The sequence below is a fragment of the Equus caballus genome, chromosome 8 (genome assembly GCF_041296265.1).
Source record: "Equus caballus isolate H_3958 breed thoroughbred chromosome 8, TB-T2T, whole genome shotgun sequence".
Lineage (NCBI taxonomy): Eukaryota > Metazoa > Chordata > Mammalia > Perissodactyla > Equidae > Equus > Equus caballus.
This window is the reverse complement of record NC_091691.1, coordinates 62,660,930-62,687,289: the sequence shown is the minus strand read 5'-3', so window position 1 is coordinate 62,687,289 and position 26,360 is coordinate 62,660,930. Positions and strand designations below refer to the sequence as shown.

The 26,360-nt window shown below is 37.2% G+C and overlaps 1 protein-coding gene across 3 annotated transcripts in view; it reads right to left on the bottom strand.

The window, feature by feature from the left end:
• ASXL3 (ASXL transcriptional regulator 3) overlaps positions 1-26,360 on the bottom strand; it is a 171,261-nt gene that overhangs the window by 48,827 nt on the left and 96,074 nt on the right. For 2 of the 3 annotated variants that reach the window (XM_070275616.1, XM_070275614.1), the window contains exon 8: positions 17,184-17,347. In XM_070275616.1, coding sequence (XP_070131717.1) covers positions 17,184-17,347 — 164 coding nt within the window. Of the gene's footprint in view, positions 1-4,355; positions 4,429-17,183; positions 17,348-26,360 lie in introns of all 3 variants that reach the window. The other variant, XM_070275615.1, reaches the window with a different exon arrangement.

The window sequence follows — 26,360 nt, the reverse complement described above, 5'->3', positions numbered from 1 at the left end:
ATGGTCCAAACTTCCCAAATTTAATAAGAAACATTAATGTACAAATCAAAGAAGCTCAACATACTTTAAGCAAGATAATGTGAAGAGATCCACACCCAGATATATCATAGTAAAAATGCTGAAAGCCAAAAAGAGAACTTTGAAAAAAGCAGGAGAAAAATGACTTGTTATGTACAAGGGAACAACAATGACATGAACAGTTGACTTCTCATCAATCCAAAAATGAAATTAAGAAAAAAAAATCCATTTACAATAACATTAAAAATAATAAAATACTAAGGGATAAATTTAATAAAAGAAATGCAAAGCTTACACTCTGCAAACTAAAAAACAGTTGAAAGAAATTAAAGGATATCTAAATAAATGGAAAGATCCATGTTGATGAATGAGAGGATTTAATATTGTTAAGATGGTAATACTCTCCAAAGTGATCTACAGATTTAAGACAATTCCTACCAAAATTCCAGCTGGCTTCTTTTGACAAGCTGAAATTGACAAGTTATTCCTAAAATCCATAGGGAAATTCAGGGTCCCAGAATAGAGAAAACAATCTTGGGGGGTAAAAAAAACTGCAGGACTCATCCTTCTAAAATCTAAAGGAAAAAATTTTTAAATATATATATAAAAAAAGATCAGAATACTTTGGAGGATATTTGGGGAATACATTCTTTTTTTTTCCTGAGGAATATTTGCCTTGAGCTAACATGTGTTGCCATTTTTCCTCTTTTTGCTTGAGGAAGATTCGCCTTGAGCTAACATCTGTGCCAATCTTGTTCAGAATATATCAAGCTAGACATGAAACCTCTCATCATAAAGGAAAACTAAGAGTTTTGTAGAGCTACTAATAACTAAAAAAAAAGACAAAAGATGATAAATGTTTTGGGAAAAATCTCCTAAACCTCTTTATCGCTGTAACATTTAATCACATATACATTATGCTGACCCACCTCCCTCCTTCCAGCCTGCTCGTCCATATACTCCTACTATGATCATTCATGAACTCATTAGGACCCGCTGTCCACTCATCCCTTTACTCTCACCCAGCCAACTGTCACTCTTCTTGCGTCATTCCCCCTCTTTCCAAGTTTAGATTTTCTGGTCTGCCATGTTAAGATTCTCGCCCTTCTCATCATTTAGATACACCCATATGACAAAAGCCCAATCCACAGTAGACCTTCTGATTCCACAGCTAGTACTTTTGGAAAAACATCACTCCTTTAAGCAGACAAGCTTAATAATTAAGTCAACTCTGGGTCCCTTATCACTTTCTAGCCAGACAACTGTGCTTCTTTCAGTGAACTCCTTTGTCGCTCTTCAATGACTATTTCAAACTCCATTCTCCTCAAGCTTTTTACCTTCCTTCTTATTCTCATCCTGCCCATCGCTATCTGTCCATGATTTTGACTTCTTTTCTAGGGGAGAAAAGAAGCTGTGGGGATCAGACAGGAAGTCCCTGGACTTTCCACTACCAAACTTAACATCCATCTTCTTCACCCACTTTCTTCTTCCCTTTGTTTTTCTGGAAATGGTGGCTCTGCCTTCCTTCTAAAGAAAATCTCTCCACCAGCACTTTGATCACTACCTTCTCCACCCCTGTCCTTTAAGGGATCATAAATAGTAAGCAATCAATTTCCATTTTATCTTGATTATTTAACTGCTCCTTCTGGGACTTCTATCCTTTTGATCACTAAACATACTAAATCCTCTCCTACGTGAAAAAATAAATCAAACAAACAAAACCCCATCTTTCTCCCTAAATTATGCTGCTCCAGTTATCCTTATGACTATTCCACTTCATAACTAAATTTCTTTTTTTTTTCTTTTTTAAAGATTGGCACCTGAGCTAACAACGGTTGCCAATCTTTTTTTTTATTTCCGCTTTTTCTTCCCAAATCCCCCCAGGATATAATTGTATATTATCGTTGTGGGTCCTTCTAGTTGTAGTATGTGGGATGCCACCTCAACATGGCCCAACGAGCGGTGCCATGTCCATCCGTGCCCAGGATCCGAACCAGAGAAACCCTGGGCCGCCGCAGTGGATCGCGCGAACTTAACCACTCAGCCACGGGGCTGGCCCCCATAACTAAATTTCTTGAAAGATATGTATATACTCTCTACTTCTTTTCTTCTTTAACTCAATCCTCATCCTACCTCAATCTGGCTTTCTTCCTTAATAAATAAATTAAATGGTACTAAAAAGTATACAATTAGAAAGAAGGAGACAAAATGATCATTCTTAAGTGAAATGATTACCTGGGAAACTCAAGAGCATAAAATGAAAACATTAAAAACTATCAAAAATTGAGTAAGATGGATAAGAAAAATATAGCTTTCATATACACAAAACTCACGAACTATATTACAGAAAAAAATTCCATTTATAATAACAATTTTAGAAAAAAATGGCCTCAATGTACTCAACAAGAAATTCTAAGATGTACTGCTCCATTTCTCTGTTCCTCTCTATATGCAGCAGAAAATGAAGGAGTTCTATGCAAATCCTCTCCTTCCAGCCTCTTTCGAAGCCACTCCAAACTAGTTTTTCCTCCCCACCATGCCTCCAAAATTGTTCTTGTCAAGATCACTGATGCACTGCATATGTGAAATCTGATGTTGAACTCTCAATCCTCATCTTATTCAATACTTACGAATTAAATAAATCACACCCTCCTCCTTAAATATTCACTCTCTTGACTTCAGTGATACACACTTTTGGTTTTCCTCTACCTCACATTAACTGGCTATTATTTTTCAGTCTCCTTTACAAGGTTAATCTCTTTTATTCAGTCATTAAGATTTGGAAATCTCAAGTCTTAGTCTTGGGTCCTCTTCTCATTCTATTCTATACTGCACATTATCTATATCCATGATTTTAATTAACATCTATATGTTGGTGGTAGCTAATTTTTTTCACTCCAGCTTAGAACTCTAGTTTAACCTTCAAACCTATATAGTCAACTTCTTATTCAAAATTTCCATATAGATTCCTCAAATGCACCTCAGATGCAACACATCCAAAACCGAAAACATGCTCTCCTTCCAGTTTTACCTTCCTCAGTAAATGGTGTACACCATCCGTCTATTGGGCTAATGAGACACGGAAGCTGAGAGTCAGGGGAAACCAAGCCAGTTATAGTTCACAGGAAGAGAATCAGAGCACAAAAGAAGAGAACCAGAGCACCACAGAGAGAAAATGCTGGAGTTCTTCAGCTGAATGTTTATCACTACATGAACGTGAGGAAACCAACCACAGGCTGGGAAGAACTACCAGAAATGAACAGAGATAAGAGGGCCCTGTGCCCACAGTGTGTTCTCACGAGTCAGACTGGAAAAACACGTGCCTCAGTGATGGGGAAGAATGTGCCATAGACCGAGCGCCGCTCTGGTTCTGCCTAATATATCTTAAGATTCCAAGCATCAAACTGTTTTCAAATAACAACCTCGTCAAGAGCACTCATATGCCTGCTCACAGCTGTCTCCCTCTTCTTGACAACGATATTCCCAGGGAGCTTCCTGTACATTCACTCCTTCCATGTTGTTTCTCCTGCTAGACCCCAAGCTCCATGAAGGTGGATGCATGACAGTCTCATGTAACGTAATATCCACCATGTCTAGCACACTGCATAGCCCACCATAAAATTTCAATTAACATTTGTAAAAATAACCAAATTCTCCTGAATCACCTTCAGTTTATTAATAGATATTGTTAAAATCATTTTTATCCTGTTTCAGTAACACACAGAGGGTCTTGTTCTCTGAACTATCACCCTGGGTCTCCCTTTTGAACAGCCAAACCCTTCCTCTGTCACATTACTGATCTGTCTTTTCATCGCAAGGCAGAGAGGTCGGTAGGTGTTGGGTCAGTATTAGATATTGAGATGGTTTCTGTCAGAAACTGTTGGATTTTGTACAAATCTTTCAGGTTCAGATAAGGGATGAGAAAAGAGCGCATGTTTACCTCATTGACGCTTCCCAAGCAGAGGACTGGCATTTGTGAGGAGCACAGATGGCTTCTTTAATAAAGAACATATTAACCATATATTTAAAGATACATCAGTGAGGCTAGGCCTCCCTAGGCTAGCAAAATGGGCAGCCTTTGGACACAGAATACAAGAAGGATATTTTCTGCAGTGGTAAACTTCTGCAATTTAGAGACTAAATTCTAGTGAACATGCCCGGAGAGCAGAGTCCGTAGAGAGATTTCTCCTCCTGAAGGTTCTCCCCTTGCCTCTGGCCCTGACATCTCAGAGCTGGTTTTGGCTAGGGCAAGTCTACAGTCCCTTCCAGTCAGATCCCAGTTTCCCTTTCCAGGCAGTCACTCATTTTGGCAATCTCTTAGCTCAATCTAGTCTCACCTTCAATTATCTCCTGCAGAAATTCCTCACACTTTTTGGCATCTGGATAGCATTCTTCATGTAGGTTCCAGGACTGATAAGGAAATACAAGGATGGGAAAAAGCCAGTATATTTTAAAGGGAACTTAGAACAAGGGTAAGGAATTAAATATGCATATTTATACTGCCACCTTAATCCAGAGCTTCAAATATTACTATACTGTTTGCTTCCTACTTATAATTGATCCTTTATTCCTTTATAATGATCTTCAATAAATTTTATAAATGGAATCAAAGTATTTTCTCAGGCAACTGTATTTTTCGAATAGGGTTTAATAACCACCAGGAGTTCTGAAGTTGATTTAATTAGTGAAATCAGCTTTCTTCCTTCTACCCTTAAGCCTAATTTAGGGGTGTGTCACTGCAGGACAGCTGTTCATAATGGTCCTTGGTGATGCTGGCATTAGAATGTCCCTTATTAAAATGAGATGTACTGATGTGTAATCTGCTACATGAATGACTCCATTTCTCACACTCTAGTCATTTGAGGGATAAAGCAAGGTTAAAGTTCCTTATTCTCCGCTCCTTTATAAACTGGCAGTTAAGTTTATGCATACATGTATTACTAAGTAATTTATATAACAAAAAGGTAATTATGTAAATATTAGATGACAATATTAAATATTTAATAATCCAATATGCCAGTAGTAGTTGATCATACATAGCCAAAGACATCCTCTCAGCCTATGAGGTTGCCACTTAGTAGCCTACACTATATAGAGGAGGAAAAAAGTGGTTTAACGCACAAAATGGGATGTTCTCCAGGTTAAATGAGTTTGTGCTCTTCAATTAACCACCTATGCCTGGGACTGAAATAAGCTCCATCTGTTAGATTGCCTATTATGTGCAATTACTCGCACATTCGTAATTCAATCCAGTCTAAACATTTTTTGACATACATTGAAGCAGATACTGATAAACAGGATTTGATGCTAACTAGCCAGTTGGCAAAGAAATGAATAATAGCTAGATGAAATCACTTCCCTCCATAAGCATAAATGGTGAGAATGGAAATATCCAGGCGTGGTCTGCAAGGTTATCTTCGGCCATGATGATTTACTATCAGCAGTAAGTGACTTAGGCTAAAGGAATATTGGATTTCCTAAGTACTTTAAGATACGCTTTCAGAAGCAGGGAAAAAGCCAAAGTGTCAGTTCCATTAAAATAATTACATCTCAAGTACACCCTTACTTTTACCTAAAGGCTTAAGATACTAGCATTTTTTCATATCTTTAATGCTCCTGAATTTTTATAATCTGTTAGGTAAATTGACATTTCATTATATATGCTATTTGTAGAATAAAATAACAGTATAATTTTTAAATCAATATATACAGTACGTAGAGCAATCTCTAAGAGGAGCCTGAGTTATTGCAAATGTATGAGCTATTTCCACGGAGGAAAAAGATGGAAAGCCCTTTCCCATTTGCATTTATAAAGCCTGCGTGACTTCTTTAAATATATACACTGGTGCCAACAGAGCCATCAGAAATCAATAAATCACATTCTCATGTGCTGTAAAATGTCTGACACACACATTCATTTTCCTAGTCCAAAATTCTCTGCAAAAGGGACTGTGTAAATGTTCCATTTTAGTTTAATGACATTCTCCACAGTTAAAATTATGTGCATTATTGCCAGTGAGTGAAAAAACCTGAAGAGCACAAAGCTAGATAGGATTTTAAAGAGCCTACACAGTACATATCCTTCAGCAGCCAGTCATTTAACAGACCACAGACACACAGATATGAATGCAGAACAAAATTGGGAGATTAGTAAGAATGGATTGAAATGCTGCAATTACCATTTGGACAAAAAAAATAATAGGCATAATTTATTTAGAAGCAGCTGGGGGAGGGTCTTGTAAGTATCTGGAGAGACAGCCCTGATAGCCCCAATACCACCAAATGGAGGCAGAGAGGAACATCACTTAAAAATGATACAGATGACAGAAATGACAACAACCTATTCATCAGTGATGTTCAATACGAAAGCGTAATAAAAACTTAAATATGACTCCACTTTAGTTGACATTTATTCCACCAGCTGCCACATATTTTTAAAAGGTCACAAAATTGCTCTATGTAGACAGTTTATAAAGTACAAATTCTTAAAGAAAGGAGGGATCTGCTATGTATAATCAAGAAAGTTCTAAAAATTCTCCAAGCACATCTTGCAGAGAGCCATGTACAAAAGCATGTCTGGCTACAACCCAAAGCACTGAATTTATTAAGCCAACATTCCCACAAGGGGACTGAATGAAGAACTAGCTACAATTCTACCTGTTCACTAGCACTGACCAATGCTGCTCTGACCCCTTGGTTTCTTTGTATTTGATCTCTGAACCGAAATGCTGTGGGTTTTGACTCATGTGTTTACCAAAATCTGATCATATTTGAAGCATGTTATTTTGAGGCTCTATGACACTTCATTCATAACATATCTTCCCTCCTTTGAACTCACATTTTCCTCTCCCTGAGATGTCCACTTACTTAAGCCCTTCTGACCTTACTTTTCTCCCTATCCAGCCTGGACTCCATAATCAACCACTCCAATAAGCTGCCCACAAGTCTCCTAAAACCACTCAGCTCCTTCAATTTGAGCCTCTCCGACACATCTATTATCAAGCTAAGTGCACAAATATTTAGCATCGTTGGGGTGAAAAACACATAAGTTGACCAACTGTGTCCACTGCCACCTAACCTCAAAAGGGGCCTCAACGCTGCTCAGCAACCACAGTGTTCCCAGGATGAATCCATTGGAGAATCCACCAAGTGGCTTTCCAAAGCCTTTTTACTCTCCTGAAACCTCTAACCCTCTAGTTTCCGAACAGACAAATATACCATCACCCTCACTTTCCACTGCACTCTTCACATTCAGTTATTTCTTCACTCCTTTTTCCTGCTTCTCTTCTCTCTGATATCAAAAATCAACACAATTTTTCTAAACCAGCTTCTTCACTATAGTCCCCAACCCTTCCCATCTATTCTAAAACTTTGGTCAATAAATCAAATCATCTCTCTGCTGTCTTCAATTTTTCCCGTCAACTGCCTCAATTTTTAGGACAAAAACATGTTTAAGTCTACCTTAGCTTAAAAATGTACCAATCCTTTGCTATTTTCAAATGCATAATAAACACTGCCTGAAAAGTGTATTCAATTCCTCCCTCCGCTCCAAATGCAATTACCAAGTCTTGATGATTTAATTTCTAAAATGTCTGCATGGAACTGAATTTTGCCCCCCTAAAATTCCTATGTTGAAGCCCTAACCCCCAATGTGACTGTATTCAGAGACGGGGCCTTTAATGAGGTAAGTGAGCATAAATGAGGTCACAATGGCTAGGCCCTAATCCAATCTGACTGGTGTTTTACAAAAAGAGGAAGGGACGGCAGGGATGCAGCCACACAGACAAAAGGCCATGTGAGGACAAATGAGAAGACGGCGTTCTGGAGGCCAAGGATAGAGGCTTTAGGAGAATCCAAGCATGTCAGCACCTTGATCCTGGACTTGAAGCCTCTAGAAGTGTGAGAAAATACATTTTTTCTTTTTGAGGAAGATTAGCCCTAAGCTAACATCCACTGACAATCCTCTTTTTGCTGAGGAAGACTGGCCCTGAGCTAACATCATTGGCCATCTTCCTCCTACCACAGCATGGCTCCACAAGCAGTATGTAAGCCTGCGCGAGGAATGAGTGAACCCTGAGCTGGAAAGTGGAGTGCAAGACCTTAACCGCTGTGCCATCTGCCACTGGGCCAGTCCCTACATTTCTGTTTTTAAGCCACTTATAGTCTGTGGTATTTTGTTATGGCAGCCTTAACAAATTAATTCAATGTCTCATAAATTAGGTCTTTCTTTTTCATCCTATAACGGCTTTCACTAAAGTTCTTATGTTTATCAGACATGTTAAACTAGCCTTATAGGTAGTTTCCCAGCCTCTATTCATTCATTCACTCACTCATTCATCCATTCAGAAAATATTTACTGAGACTTTACCACATGCCAGGCACAGAGAATATAAGAAACAAAGCTACTGTCCTGGAGCTTTTATTCTCATGAGAAAAGACAAGTGAACAGACACATAAGCAAGTTAATTATAGACTATAATAAGAGCAGAGAAGAAAATAAACAGAAAAATAAGACAGGAAACAACTAACGAGGGTATGTTAGATGGGAGGGGAGACAAGAAAAGCCTTTGTAAGGATGACGTTGAGACTCACTGGGTGGATGAGAATGAGGTGGCCTTGCCAAAAGATGCTGGGAAAGCATTCTTAGCAGAGCTGTTAGCAAGCACAGAGGCTACGATAGAACAGAAAGCTTAGGTTTGAGCGACAGGAAGGAAGGCAGTTTGCTAACCCACAGCAAGGTGGAAGGTGGGGATCTCCCTCTGCATGCTTCGCTCCTCCAATGAAACTCTTTGCTAAACTATAAATCTAATAACTTTATGCTCCAAATGTAAAATCTTGGCATGTCCTACATTGCTTACTGACACATGAGGCCTTTGTTAAAGGCCTGCTCTGTTTTACCTTCCTAGCCTCAACTTACTCACCCTCTATGCCAGGCATCTCAAGTTATGTGTTGATAGACATCGCATACTTCCCTGCCTGTGTCTTGGGGGCAAGGAACATCATTTAGGGGAGAGAGCATGAACTTGGAGTCAGACGAATCTGTGTTCAAATTCTGGCTCCCATGTTTTTATTCAGAAGAAGTCAGATAAATCATTTTTTCTCCCTGACCCTCAGTTTCCACATAAAGTGGAGTTAATAATGTGGACTCAGGAGAGTTATTGTAAGGCTTAGTGATAATCTATGTAGGATAATCTATGTAGTGATAATCTATGTAGGAGGCTTAGCATTGTAAGTAATAGATATTATTATTGACACATATTGTTTTCTCTAGTAGGAATGTCCACCACACTTCTTAACCTGGTAAACTTCCTCCATCCTTCCAGATCCAGTTCAAATGACACCTTCTCTTTGGAGCCTATTCTAACTCCCACAGACAGAATACAATTATCTCCTCTTTGTTCCCGTAGCACAACACGTATACTACCACTGACACAGTTCTGTAACTCTAGGCTTTTATATCTCTCTCTCTCCTCTAGAACCATCACTTCTCTCAGGATAGGAACTGTGACTTCTTAATGTCTGTATCATCAGTGCTTGTCTGGCACATGATAGGTGTTAAATAAACATTGGTTGAATGAATGCATGAACTATATATCCTATTCCTTCCCAAAACCACTAGAATTTGCTTACAGCCATATAATTCTATAATTGTTTATTTCCACATTATTCTATTTCCTCAAAAGGTGTGTCAGTCAGGAGTCCCGGCAGGCACAGATGGCTCATTCAAGTTAGCTTCATTCGAAGAGAGTAGATTAAAGTAACTACTTATAAAAGTGTGATCAAGGTGCAGCAAAACCATAGAAGACAGTGCAGTAAAAAGGGCTAATAATGGGGGGTAGTATTTCACCTGAAGGGTAAGGGGAGAAGGTGCTTATCATAATTTGGACAGAGAGAGGACCTTCTGATAGGAGCTGGTCAATGGATGCAGTCCATGCTGACCACACAGGGAAGGTGAGGGGCTCAATCTCACTCAAGCCTGTTGGGGCTCCCCAACAGCTAAACCTACTTAGAATCCAGAGGGCCTTCTCCTCTCCCTCTTGAATAATTCAGGCCAGAAGCTTAAAGCAATATAGGCCCCTGTGTTAGAGAAGGAGCAGAGGGGCCCATGATGGCCCAGGGTAGGAGCACAGAGCCTAGTGGATGAGGTAGGTATCCATATGGAGGGGAGTCCTGGAGAGGGGTTGCAGAGACAGAGGATGGTGAGAAGGGTACCTGCACAGAGGATTGGCCTGATGTACAGTGTCAGAGGTCAAGCACAAAGGGGAAGGTGCCAGGTGCCCAAGCCGGATGGGTGGGTAGGTGGCCTACCATGGAGAGTCAGAGCCTGAGTGCAGTAAGGAGACCATCCACATGGGAGAGGTATGGTGGCCAAGATGGAAGATTGGTGATCTATAAGGGGATTAATCAAATATTTAGATATATTATGGGTAACAGAAACTGGGTTTCTTACTGTCAGTCTTAGACAGCTATGGAAAGGGATAAAACTACAATGAACCACAGAGTCTTAGATTAGGATTGGAGGCATTAGTGTGAATTCATGATTGACGAGATATAGAGATACATATAGAAATACATGTAGATATAAATTGTGCTATGTTTATGTATTGTGAATAGGCTCATGCTCTTTCTTCTATAGGATGTTCCTTGTCTCCAAGACACAGAAGTAAGGAGGTGTTGCCACAAACATACATGCATACACACGTGCGTATGTATGTACACATTCACACATATACAAACATATATTTTCTAACTCTGACCTAGAACTGGGAGCAGCAACACCCCAATAGCAAAGAGCACACGTTTTGTGAGATCTTGATTTCTAAACACCAGCCTCCACTAAAGGGAACCATGGCTCCTTGGAGAAAGGGTTCATATTCCAGGGCTGGGGCATGGAAAGTTAAGATGAGATTGGAACAGTTTGATGTGCTTCAAAGTAATGAAGTGCTCAAAGAGTGATGGAGACATGTCAGAAGACCCAGGAGCCAGCTTGAACAGGCTCCCAGTGACCAAATGTGGGACAATTTGAGCACAATAACCTGTAGAAAAAAACAGAAAACAATGAAACCATACAGATATAAATAAATTAATAAATTGAGAGTCTGAAGAGGAAGAGGATATTTACCCAGTTTAAAAGAATCTCTTCAGAAAATACTATTTAATTATAAAGAGGGAAGAAGTAACTTTACACTGGAGAAGCTTGGCAGATACATTTTAATCAAAAGATCAAGAAAACAATATCACTACTGGAACAAATCAAAATTGTGTGCCAACTAATAGGTGCAGGGAGAATAGAGCATCATTTATCTTATCTTTCCCAAAGGCACAGAATCTGAATCTAATCACAAGGAAACATCACATGAACTCAAACTGGCTTACAATCTTCAAAAGTGTCAAAATCATGAAAGTCAAGGGAAGACTGAAGAATTATTACAGAAGAAAGGAGACTAAAGAGATATGACAACTAAATGCAATGACAAAGTCTGTACTCGATCTTGTTGCTAAAAGTGACATTATTGAGATAAGTGGCTAAACTTGAATAGAGCCTAAGACTCACATGGTAATAGTGATCACTGTTAATTTCCTGATCTTGACTGGTTGCATTGTGATTATGTAAGAGAATGTCCTTGTTTGTAGAAAAAACCTTAAAGTCACAATATATTTGGGGCGGGAGGGAAGTGAATGGATAATTAGCCTTGAAACTTACTCTCCAGTGTATCTTCAAATTCTCAGAAAGTTTATGATTATTTCAACATTAAAAAAAAGAAAAAGAAGACAGAAAGCATAGCTCCTCCTGATGCAGGAGTCCATATATGGGTTAGCCTCATGGGAGCAAAGCAGAGTTAAGGAGGCTGAAGGCAGGATCTAGAGGAACAAAGGAAAGACATCCTACTGGCTCCCCAATGACCTCCTAATGTCCATTTGATACTATTGCCTGTGCATAATCTCCACATTGATAATCCCTCCTGGATTTGCTATTTTCTATCTATTCCCTGGCTCCTTCCCATATTCTTTCTTATCATATTCTCTTACAAATATCTGTGTTCCTCTAGGATGACTATGATACCCGCAGTCTCATCAAATCCCACAGTTGACATAATAATCTAGGTAGATTTTATCACTAACTCCATCTTCTCCAGTTTCAAAACCCGAAAATACAATCATTTCTGGACACTTCATGTAGTAGAAGCATCTCAACCCAACACATTAAAACCAAACTCAGTATCTACCCCACTACAGTAGGTACTATTAATTGCCTACCAAGCATCTCTCCCTCCCCATATCCCAACGCATCTCTAACAGAATTCCCCCAAAAACAGAATTCTAAAGGATCCCTGACCTCTACCACAGCGTACCATTTTGCTTCAGGAGATGGTGAGTACTCTAAGGTTCAAAAGTAGGCCTGGTTGCCTTAAACCAATGTGCATATTCCATTTACTCAGCTAGAGTCATTGTTTAAGAAGTGGTCATGAAGCTGACTACTGAGGGTTACCATAAACATTCAATAAGAACATGGTTAGCCTTCAACCTTGTTCCCAACACAGACAGAGATGAAAAGAAGTTAATCTCGTTAATTTGCTGTTTTCTTAACTTGAGGGATGACTCAAGGGTCACAAGGATTTAGGAGCATGTTTTGCAGAAGAAAAAGAATACCTTTAAGGAAGTTACAACCACCAGATAACCCGCCCCCAGCTACTGCACCCAGATGACTGGTTGTCCAAGGGCTTATCTGGATTGAAAGAAAAGGACTTCCCTTTGTTTCTCCAAAACTCCTCCTCACAAGCCCCTTAGCTCTACAAAGACTCCAATTTCTTCTTTTGTTAAGGCAGATTTGAGAGAACCTATCCTCCCACCTTTTCATTTTGGCCAACTGGAATAAATCTTTCTCCATCTCCAGTGTAGGTGTCTCAGTGATTGGCTTACTGTGCATACAAACTGGTAATTAAGAGGCTCAGTATCAGTCATGTGATCTAAGTAGTACCATTAGCGTGAATCACAGGTCTTTTCTTTGAAATACAGGGACAGAAGTATTTTCCCCATGAATGTGAGCCAAGAGGCAAGCACCCATGTTTTGATTCAGGCAGCCATCCTATCACAAAGAGGTTTAGGTTAGGATAGTGCCAACAACAAAAGAGAAGAGCTTTTAAATTAATTTATTTAAAATAATAATTAAATGAGTCCTTGATAATAACTGAATTCCAGGACCAACAACCAGAAGTCCATTCTAACCTCTATTTTCTAATTACCTGAGCCAATAAATCCCCTTTATGTTTAAGTCAGTTTGAGTTTGATTTTCTGTTACTTGAAATATAATGGTGGAGAGTAAAATTAAATATAAAACTAGATGTGACAATGTTATAAAACAACGAGGAGTATGTAAAAAAAATCTAATCTAAGATAAACAGACCTCTAAAAAAGAAAGAAAAGTACAAATACAGAAAAACAAAATACCAGACAGGCTGGCTTAATGACAGTTGGCACTAGCAAGGTAAATGGGAAACCAGCTTCCCATATTTTAAAGATGTAATAATGGAATGAAGCTCATCTTATTATGGCCCAGAGTAGGAGGCCCTGTAGGGCTGCTTCAGGGGAGAAATCAGGCAGAAACAGGGTAGTCAAAGAAAGGAAATGAGAAAGGTGGGAATTTCAGATTTAGTAAAAATAGGTTAAGACAAGCTTTCATACAAGTAAAATTCTTAGGTATGTCACATAATTATAGTACCTTCCAGTGGCTCAAATAAATCTATATAATCAGAATCACATTTCCATATTCCAGGTTCATGTTCCAGGGCTGGGGCATGGGCCATGCCTTTTCTAGTCATTCTGGCCCAGAAATTGGTGGTATACATCCACATTTGGATATTTATAAGCTGGGCTGAAACAGCAGCAGTTTGGGTAGCTTGTTGCATCAAGTCGCCTGTCCCTTTCTGCTAGGAGAGAGGGTTGAGCTCACCTCCAGCAGGGCAGAGACAGAGAGAGCTCTAAATTTCTTGGTAGCAAATGCTGATAGGCTCACAGAGCCTTTCTGTCCTCCCAAGTCACCCTAGATAAGATCTCCAGTTGCCTTCTAGACCTTTTACAACCCCATCCCACAGGCAATCTGTCATTTATTCCTACTCATCTGGGTTGAAAAATATGCCTGGAATTCAGTGCCTTCTTTTCATTTCCAAGGCCAATGTCCAAGATCAGACCCTCATCTCATATCTCAACTACTGCAATTGTCTCTAACCCAGTCTCACAGGGTCTCATCTTTCTGCTGTCCAATCCATCATTCCCACGGCTACTGACTCCTAAGAGAAAACAGAGACTGAATTGTATTTATCCTTTGTATTTATCCTTCTTTCCCTCACCTATGTCTAGGCACTAAAACAACTGTTTAAATTATTCTATGCATGCCATTTCTCATGTGAAAACCTCTCTGATGGTACCAGCTGGTTTCAGAAAGTGTTCAAAGAGTTTAGTCTACAGCCAGGTCATCAAGGTTGTAGACCATACTACCCTTCAGCACAGTATCTCATGTCTTTTCCCTGCAAGATGGTCCAGTTATACTGTACTACTGAATCTTCTGGAACACACAAGCATCAAGTCTTTGTAAATGACATGCTCTTCCTCTGTGCAATTCACTTTCCCTTGGCTCTACTTACAAAACACCTATCAGTTCTTCAAGCTTCAACTAAAGTATGTCTGCTACCATAAAATCTTCTCCAATACTATTTTCAGATTAAAGTTCTTACTCCTCTGCATCTTTAGAGGACTTTATACTTCTATTTGACATTTATGTTACTCTGCCTGGTCTTATACTAAATTTGGTGTGGACGTCGTCTAGTTATTAGACTTCTTTCCCAGTAATGAGCAAAGAGTATTGTATTTCAGCATGAGGTTGTCTTTCTCTTCTGTTATTTCTCCACAAGAATCATTCTTGTATCCTCTGTATTTAGAAAAGTGTATGTAGCACATAATACATGCTCAGTAAATATTTCTTGAAGAAATAATTTCCCAATGGACTAAATTTTTGAGGACTAATTTGATGAATATTTGAGGACAGGAATTGTGCCTTATTCATATTTCTCACAGTGACTAGAAAAAACTCAGTAACAGAAACTGTTACAGGTTGAATAAAATATATATGCCAAAACTTATTCCAAGAGCAGGAGACAGAATTGTAAATAGATAAACCACATATATGTTGAAGTGGAGGAAATAGTTGTGTAGCTAATAAATCACTTTCCCTTGCCCCCCAAAATAAAGTTTTTCCTAATGCCTGAACTCAATTCTCAGTTATACAAACTTGAAACCCAAGAATCATCAGTGGCTTCTTCCTATACCATGCTTCAAGTGTTATCTGACAAAATGTAAAATTGCTACCACTGGATGATGATGATGATGATGATGATAATGACGGTGATGGTGGTGGTGGTGGTGATGGTGATGATTGCACTATCCTTCTCCTCTTTAACTTCAACATTATTCTCCAAATTCAAGTCCTCATTTTGCCTTTTTGGAACAACTAAAATTGCTTTCTAACAACTCTTTCCACTTTCATGCTTTCCATCTCTAACATTCCCTTTCAGTACTGCCAGAATAATTTTCTTAAAAAGCAACAATCTTATTATATTCTAGCTCTGCTCAAAGGCCCTCCATGGCTTTTGCACTGCAAACACAGGAAGAACACTGTTCAGACTCTTTAGTCTCATAGTCAAGAAATATTCCAAAATTGACTTCTAATTTATCTTTCCAGATTCATTTGCACTGTTTTTCCTATTATCCAGACTCCCACAAAATTAGTTTTGATTTTGTATTTTCAAACCTTGCACTTGGTACATTTCCATCTATTTTATTCAGATTCTGCCTATATCTCAAGCGCCCAATTCAAGGATCTTAAATGTGTCTCTGATTTTTCCCCTCTGCATATGAAAGCTCAATATACTTTGTGCTTTTCCCCCACTAAGCTTACCCGTTTCTGTCTCATATTTTGATTATTCACAAATACGGCTTATGTATCCAACTAGAGCATATTTAATCATTGATTCAATAAACATATAATAGGCACTTACTGTTTTTCATTATTCCAAAGCACCTAAAACATATCATATTCATAGTAAATATTAAACAAATTTTTGTGGGATGAAGACAAACTCCAAATCAACAAAATTGCACCCAAAATAATATTTTTCTAAACTCAAACAATAATCTCCACCAAAGAGATACATCAGAATGGAAGAAAACTGTAGCACATCAAATTTTAAGTATGTATGAAAAGAGATGGGTGTTAGTAGAAAACAGAATCAAATAAAAAGCTAAGAAAATTTATTCAAAGTAATATGGAAATATTGAACCAATTTTGCCCATTTCAATTTATAGATGTATCTATCATTTTAAGATGCAAATTCATAAACACACATGCATTATGTCCATCAACTGGAAACTATATACAGTGTGAAAATTTATTGAAATGAGAATCACAAGGAAATGTTTCCTAGTCACCATTTAATATTTTTTGTGAAATCTAATAAAAGTTTATGTGATGAAATCTTTTTTTTTCCTTTTCTTTCCTAAGGAAACAGCTTGAGAAGATGATTGATGCCTGCTATTATAGGTCTATATTTGTATTTCCTTATTTTAGAAGCTTTTCAAAAATACATTTAAAGCATTTCTAGTTACACTAAAAAAAAGATAAAAGGTGATTATTTATAGGCAATCATATTCAGGATGATAGACTCTCAGAAGGCAACTGGCAAACATAAATTTTAAATGCTTTTTGGAAAGAGTTGAGAATAAAAACATTTACATAATTTCTTAGAAACCCTGGCTTTTTATTGCTGCACTTCAATATTCCCTCGGGGTAAAGGAGCAGCTACTTCAAAGATTTATTTGATAATGGAATGTTTGATTTCTTTGTTTTCCCTTTCCAATGTGGGGAGGTCTGTCGTTTTCACTCCAAGGCAATGTGCTGTATTTTAAAATGTGAATTGGCTCACTACTGATAATAAAAAATAGTTCTGTTTTGGTAGATTAAACAAATACACCAATGCTAGCAATAAGTATGTAAATTACATAACATGTTATTACAAAATGGTCCATGCATGTATTAGTCATCTTCAATAACAGACCTGTCTCTTAATAATATAACTATTGACTAATACTACATGTCTAAAACTTCTACTTACCTGCCTATCCACTTCTGGGAGCAAAAGCAGGAGGTATTGTTGGAAATGCTGAGGTAAGGAAGCAAACGTATGTTTATTTATTAATGCCCTCAAGTTAGTGTTGACAAGAATAGATCCTGGGGTTTCTATATCAATGTCCTCAGCTTTGGTCCATTTCAAGTGTCCTGTGATTGAACAAGCGAGAAGCATAAATTTACTATAGATTGGGAAAAACATGCAGGTGCACACATACATAAGTATATACTGAACACTGATAGATACTCAATAACATTTTTAATTCTATTACTCAATAACATTTTTAATTCTATCACTTTTAAAAATGATATTTTAGAAGGAAATCTGCAAAGCTTCCTTGTGTTTCTGTCTTGTCAGTTGTCTTTATTTTCATAATGTATTCTTCACTCAATACTATCTATATTTTTAACTCCCAGTAGCAGTAGGTCTAAAAGAGAAGTATTTTAATTCTGATCTTCCAATTAATCAGAAGTTTCAAAAACTTTGGGAGCATAAATGGTAACAACTACAGTTTTTGTAGATTCTCTAAGACCTAGGATCAATGATAACAATAACAACAGTGCTGTTAATTTTGAGAGAGATGATGATAGCACTGGGAGCTGATAGCTGTGTGCTCCCCATGTGTCAGGAAGAGCAATAATCGCTGGATTATTTCAGAAGATTCCTATTCAAGGTATTTTGAGGGTAATACTTTGAAAAGTAATCCTTTATAAAAACATTAGCTGTGAGGTCTGAAATACCAATATGCTTTGAAGGATAATCCTCGAAGCACTCTGACCTCCACCAGAAGGCTGTATTTAGATTTCACAACTCAAATTATGACACACAAAAGACTGATCCACCATAAGGGACAGTCAGCTGATGCATCAACCAGGATAGTTACCACTCTCAGTTACTTGAGTTAAGAGGACCACTTCATTGTGATTTTAACAGACTATGCTTTAAATCAAGGGTCAATAAATTATGGCCCATGAGCTATATCCAGTCCAATACCTGTTTTGGTAAATAAAGTTTTACTGGAACACAGTCATGCCCAATTGTTTAGATATTGTCTTGGTCTGCCTAGTTGTGACAGAAATCGTATGACCTGCAAAGCCTACAGCATTTACTCTCTGGCCCTTGTTTTAAATAATTAGGGACAAAAGAAGAAATAAAAACCAATATGATAAAAACAGGACACTATGGTTAAAAAAATAAGCAAATTTGAAAGAGAACCAGATGGAACTTCTAAAAATGAAAAGTTAGTTTTTAAAAAACATTTTTAAATATTCAATGGACATAGCAGAGAAAAGAATTATTGAAAAATTAAAATAGTTGATAAAACTAGAATGCAGCATAAAAAAGATCAGTCAAAAAACAGAATAGAGAAGAAATACAGAGAATGGAAGAAGCAGTCAGAATGCACACTTATGGGAATCTCAGAAAGAAAAAACAGCAGACGACAGAGAGGCAATATTTAAAGAGCTAATGGCTGAAATTTTTAGAACTGAAAAAAATGGCAAGAGTCCTCAGATAAAGCAATACATGAAATCTCAAGAAAGATAAATACCCATTCCACCATTCGATGTGCTGAAATCGCAAAACATCAAAAATAAAAATAACATCTTAAAACAATTTTGAACAAAAATAGATTACCTCCAAAAGGATGACAACAAAGAAAGCTTATTGTCAATAAACAACAGATGACAGTGGAATATCTTCAAAGGTCCAAGAAACAAGAAGTGTCAATCTGGAATTTCATTAATAACAAAGTCTCTCAAGATAGTAGTGATACAAGAACATTTCAGTATCCAAAAGGGAAACTCCATCCCTTAGAGAATCTTACTGAAATAACCACTAGTGGATGTTCTTAACAAATAAAGACATTAAATCCAAAAAGGAAGGAGTGGGCTGCAGTAGCAATGGTAAGCCAAAAGGCTAACAGATATGACTAACTCAAAATAAGCACGAACAGTGAAAAATAGGACAAATAACTAATGAGAGTTAAAATAACGTGGAAATAAAATAGTAGACAATAATTGCATGCAAGATGGGAAGGTGTAACTGAAATGACAGCACCATTAAATTCTGGCATTTGGGAACAAGAGCAATACAGATTACTTCTTTACTTTGTTAAAACTCTATAGGTAGCCATTGGAAGAAATGAAAAAGACTTCTAACTTCCAAATAAATACATGGAAGGAAAACTCAGTCAATCAAATGGAAGGCACAAAAGGAGAAAAAAAAATTTTAAATTTAGTGCAACACAATCAAAATAAATATAAATGGATTTTAATATTAGATTTAAAAGTAACACGATCCAATTATATGCTCCTTACAAGAGATATACTTAAAATAAAAATCCCATGGAATGGATGAAAATGAGCCGATAAGCCAAAAAGATACTAGGTAAACATTCAAAACAACAAAAAGCAATACTACAATATTAACATCAGATAAGAGAAGGTAAAAAACCTTACTGGGGATGATGAAGATCATTCCTTAAGTGTAAACGGAATAATTCACTGGGAAAATATAATGCCTTATGCCTGCATCTATTTAAACAGCATAGTACTCAAAATTTAAAACTGAGGGAATAAAAAAGAAAAATTGGCATTATACAATGTTAATGGGAAGTTTTAACATACTTCACCAGAAACTGAGATATCAGACAAAAAACGTGTCTTAAGAACACAGATGACATTAACAACTCAATAATCAATCTTGAATTGAACTAATGAATTTAAAATAGGGCACTGGTCTCAGCCCTGCAGAAAAAGCAATTTTTTGACCGTACTCAAGAAAGAGTAAGAAAAAAAAAAACAACTGACCACTGAGGCTCAACAATTACTGAAGAATAGTATAAACATCTCTCCACAAAGAAATAAAATTAGGTATCTATAAAACAGACATAGCAACTCTCCAATTCTCCTACACCCACTATATACTTGGACATTCAAAAGCACACTTCTAAGTACTTCATAAGTTAAAGAAAAAAAGATTTATAACGGAAATTGCAAAATATTTGGATTCTAAATGACAACGCCAAAATTTGTAAAATGCAGCTCAATTGGTTTGAAACATAAATTGTCACATTAGAGAGCGGAAAAATATTGAAAATTCAAGGATTAAGTGTACAAATCAAGAAGTTTTTATAAATGAACCACAGAACAGAAACTTGAGAAAGAATGAAGGAAATATTGTAAGAATAAGAGTGGACTTTATGAAACAGAAACGGAGAACAATTGAAGATCACCAGCAACAAAAAAAAAGTTTTTTCTTTTTATTACGCTAATAAAATAGGTCTAAGTCTAGTGAGAGATGACACGAATAAACATGAATAGGAATGAAAGGTAGGCATATAATTTGAGATATAAGATAGATTTGAAAAGCAGATATAATTGTAAGTAGATTTTGAAAAGCATAACATAATACTATGACTTTAGCCAGTATCTTTGAAAACAGATAAACTATTTTAAGTTTATAAATTTTCAAATTTAACTTAGAAACAGAAAATCTGAGTAAATTTGTCAAAGCTTCAAAAAAATGAATATGCAGCCCCCTGCCCCATATACACACAAAGCAGATAGTATAAAATAGCTCTAAAGATGAATTTTACTAACATATCACAGAACTCTCCCACCACTTCACTTTATACGTATTCCAGTGAATAAGTAAAGAAAGAAAGCTCTTCAATACAATTTATGAAGTTAATATAAACTTTATTCCAAAATAAGGACAAACAAGGACAATATAAGAGAAAATTTATCAGCCAATCTCACTTATAAACACAAAAAAGTATAAAAGTTGTATCTATCATTTTAAATCTAAAGTAAATCTGACAAGCTCCTAACATTTGTTGAGTCAAGGTGATGTGTATATAGATGTCTGCTTTATTAGCATCTGTATTTTTCTGTATGTTTGAAGTATTTCACAATAAAAAAAAAAATAGGCCACAAGAAGAGAATTAGAAAGGAGTTTCTTTTCTCAGCAGAGGAAGCAAAGGCAAAACCTAGAGACAGAAATGTTGAAAAACGTAGGCAAGAAATTTGCTTTATTCTTATTTACGGCCTAATATTCTCAATACGATGGAGGTGAGGTCATTTACCAAGAATGACTCTAGGAGGGAGTATTGGGGAAATGAGAAAATTATAAAATTTTGAAACATGTTACGGGCAACATGAGAAGTAGGATTTATCCTGTTGATTACTATTTGGTATAGTTCAAAATCTTTAAGAATATCATAGAAAAAAGAAGATTCGGAGAGGTACATAGTCTTTTATGACAAAGTCAAAAGAAGAGCTATTTCAAAGATGTCCAACTAAGCAAAACATGTTTTATAGTTTTGGAACAAAGACACAACAGATGAACTTATTGCTCAATTTGTTGCCACACAAGATATTTAATTCCACTTTAATTATCCTTTCACACTTACTCTTAATTGGCTTAAGAACAATCCAATTATATCTGATTGTCTTATCTTGTTACAGCTGGTACCTCATCTCCCTAACAGTATCAGGAGGAAGAGAAAGAGGTAGTCATTGTAGGGTCTAATTCCTGGACACTAGAGAGTGTAAAGAAGTTAAGATCGAGAGGAGGAAAGAGAAGTAACAATTGCCAAATTGACACAGAGAGAGTCTACGCTATACAAGAAGATGCTAGGCTGACCTCATGATAAAAATCATGGGCAATCACGTCCAATCAGGGTCAGGGAAATTCCCTATTATTCTGACCAAAGGGAGTTGGAAGACCACCAATCTGAGGAAAGGCTGCAGACTCTGGCGCACGTGCTGATCAGTGGGTAGTCTACTGGCTTAAAGACTCCGGTTTCCCAGAAGGGAATTCACACAGGATTTATGCATAAAATGAGCACACACAGAGGGAAAGAGCACACCCTGTGGAGCAAGAGGCAGACCAGCGCCTTTTGCTACAAGAGGGACTGCCCAAAGAAAAACAGAAAGAGATCAAAATGAGACTTCTTCCTCGTCTCAAAGAAATTAGAGAGGAATGATTCTGAAAGAGCTCAGGAAAGAATAGCAGGCTTTCAAAGAGTAAAGTCTAAGGACAGAAAATTTATCAGAGGACAAAATCTAATCCTCTATAACATGAATCCACGTAGCCCTAACAAAAGAAGAAACTGTGTAAAAAGTCCTTTGGGGAGCATGGAACCCATTAAAATATAGTACCAGGGTTAAAGAACTATGGGGATTCTAGTTACAAAACAGAATATAAATGTTATCAACCTGTTTAAAAAATAATATAAATAATAAAAACATGGAGGAAGGAGAGACCAGAAGTATAATTATTTCCCCAACCTTTATAATATATTGTCTGAAGCTGAATGAGTAGTTAAAAAGATAACCACTTTTATTTCAGTTTCAATTTAATTTTAATATCTTGGGAGAGAAGTTTTAGATATGAATATATCTTGTGGCAATGTTTAGCAATTTTGTTTTTTGGTTTTACTTCTGTTCTTTTTTATTATTCAGCCTGAAATTAATTAAGTTTAGTACCCTTAATTAAAATGGTATAATACAGTTTTTTCTAAGATAATCTCTGCCTATGGATACACATTAAGAGATGTCAAACAATGTTTATAAAACATTGGGAAAATTATTTTGGATGATAGGATTTAGGGTATTAGTCAAATTCTATTTTTATTTTTCTGCATTAATTTACTTTAAAAGTATGTAACATTTTACGAAACCAGCAAAGTTGTAATTCTTCATAACAAAAAGATTAAACCAAATAAAATATATTGGAATGAATCCCAGAAGTTGGGCTTAGCGAGGACATTTATTAAAAACCCCTCAGACACATCCATTAGAAGCTTACGTGTTTAGGGAGCACTTTTTAAACTCCTACTGTGTGACTGGGTAGGAAGAAGCATAATTAAAAACTGGGTTTGGTCAATGACCCCTAACTCAAGGAACTTACATTTTAGTTAGGGACAGATGTGAGAAATTAATACAAAACAAGTAGTAAGAAAGAATATCGTTAAGTAATTTTTTATATGGTCACAATCCATCCTCTAAGTACCCTGAAGATGGTGAAATGATAATACACCAGGGTTATCTCAGAAAACTCCCCACAGGGAGGTTTTAAATGAGTTTCACCTTTTGCTAAGACAAGGAGAGAGGATATTAAAACTACTGATTAGATAAGAAAAACATAGACCTCAAACCCATTTTCAGCTGTCACCTACCTTTCATCTCACCAGATGCAGTTTCTACTGCCTGATTCTTTGGTAGTCTAATATTAACTGTTACAATAATTTTTGAGACTTATGATATAAAAGAGCCTTTGTGGATATTGTTAATATTCATTTTTATGCATATCAGAATAAGGTTTTCCACCATGCACGATTTAGAAGTAGGTGCGGGACCAACAAGGTTTTGCTGGTTTGTTTTTTACTATAACTTCATCAGAGAAATACTCTTTAGATCCACCATTTTTTTCACCTGCACTCACTCACCCCATGTGACAACATCTATTGAATCAGAGCTACTCAGATAAACAGTGCCATAATTTTCATATATAACCCTGGCTAAGAACAAACAAAACAAAACAACTCTGTCAGAATTAATGGGTTCCTATGCTGACTGATCTATTTCTCACAGGAATTTCAAGATCACCATCAAAACTAGAATGACTGAGGGATGTCATAGCTCAATAGTTTTTTTTTTGAGGAAGATCAGCCCTGAGCTAACATCTGCTGCCAGTCCTCCTCTTTTTTGCTGAGGAAGCCTGGCCCTGAGCTAACATCCGTGCCCATCTTCCTCTACTTTATACATGGGGCACCTACCACAGCATGGTGTGCCAAGCAGTGCCATGTCCGCACCCGGGATCCGAACCGGCTAACCTCAGGCCACCGAGAAGCGGAATGTGTGAACTTAACCGCTGCGCCACTGGGCCGGCGCAAGCTCAATAGTTTTTTTACTGTATGCTCCTAACCCTCCCCAGGGAAGCTGAGCACATGAAGGGAACCAAGGAGGTCTGCAGTGGGTCCCGTACTGCAGAGTCCTCAGGGAAGTCTGGGGTCCATTGTGCCCTGGGCTACAGACATGAAATTCCAAGACCCAGGTGAAACCTATACCTTGAATAGGGTGAATATCCTGCAATGTGACAAATTAACTAACTGCCACAGACCAAAAGGAAGCACTCAGGGCACAATCAGAATTATTTTACATCGTTAGGAAAATCTCACAACGAGGATGAAAATTTAGACTTACACCCAACAGTCTGATTTTGACTGGATTTAGTTTTAGAATTACCAATTTAAGTTAGAACAAACTTATAGCATTTGTTTTAATTCACAATGGTTTCAACAGGTTAGGACTTACATACAGTTACCTCTACGTAGAGAAGGTTAAAACCACATTTCAGAAACTATGAATTAGATGCCCGACTCTGGTGGGAGAAACAGATGAGGGAAAACCAGCTCTCTCTGGCTGGCTGGCTATGGGATGTTGGATGGCATCATCTTTGCAATGTTTCTGCAGCCATACATTAGTTCAACAAAGAATGAGCTTCCCCAGAAGCACATGATGGTTTTTAATCAAGGGTATATACGTAGCTGTGTTACCTACAGGATGCCTCATTTATCCAGACAAACTTATTAGCCCATTCAGTTACTTATAAATAATTAATACAAAACTTATCCAGCACTTACAAAACAGGATGGATGTAATGGGTGCAGTAAGGACTACAAAGATGGACAGAAGGTCACTATTTCCAAGGAATTAACAACATACTGGCAAAGAGGGGAGAGCAAAATGTACATAAATATGCCTTACGGAATACTAAATACCATCCTGATTCTAAAATGCTTCACAGCATAAACAATCTTTTACTCTGTAAGATTCCTAAGGTCAGAGAATATCAAAAACATTACTTTCTAAAAGAGACAGGGGTTACTGTCTGGAGATGGTCACATTTAAGGCTTTTTCTTTCATTTTACATTTTTCACTTTTCATTTTATAGCTGGGCAGATATTGGAGACTTACTAAGTACCAGTGACTTCCTTTGTACAAAATAAGCCATTCCACTCAGCTGCCTGCTAGGTCAGTCAGTCATAGTTCCTTCCCAGTAATCACCTTTGGTTTATTTTTGACAGATTTTTACCTTAACTGATTTATTTTAAATCCCACCTTCTTCCTCCATCTGATTTTACAGGATCAGCCAAGAAATCTTACAGTTGCTAGCTCTCCTTCTACGTGCAACTAGGGTACCTGCATTTTAACACCTATGGCTGACTTATCACATCATAGAGTGGTGTGCTGCTCCTCAGTGGTGCCTACAGGTCTACAGCATGGGCAAGATGATTTGACATTCAGACCATATCCAAGGTCAATGGTTTAGACCTTGGAGCTAGCTATGCCTTAACTTGTATCTTAGCTGCATCATTTATAGGGAACCTCCTTAACCCTCTGGGCCTCAGTTTCTTCAACTGCAAAATGGAAATCATTCTACTGTACATAACTGAAGTGAGGACTAAATGAGATAACTTGTCAAAATGCTTAGACCGTCGCATTAAATATGGGCAGTGAATATGATTTCACTTCTCCATTCCTTCAATAAGTAGCTTCATTATTTCTACTATTTTGTAGTCTAAAAGAAAGCAAGTTAAAAAGAACATGGTGGTCTCCTTTATCACCTTTTTACTTTGCTAAAAAGTTGGCTGAACCACTCTTACTATACAATTTTTAAGCTGTAAGATGTTTAGCGGCATGCAGGACTTCTAGGTAACAACAATCAGAACAAGAGATCCTGGCTGAAGACCTGAGCACCAGAGAAGATCCTGGTAACAGAGCACATGCTTGTGTCAACTTCCAGTCCTGAAGCAAGCTATGTACATAAACGGGGAGGGCCCTGTGCCTTGAATTTTGTTAAATGATGATACGGCATTGACTTTACTGAAGCTGGTAGCAGACCATTTTTAACTGAAGGTCACTGACTTTTAAATTACTTAGGATATCATACCATGGTATTTTGGGTGGAAGGTTGGGTTTTTTTTAGTACATTCTTTACATATCACTCTCCCATTATAGTTTTCTATTTCAGAAGCCACTTATATTAAAGTATTTACTTTAAAATACTCAAAAGACTAGAAAATATACGTCAGTGTATATGTAAGTATGATTATACACAAACACAGTCTTACATTCTGGGCTAGACAATAAC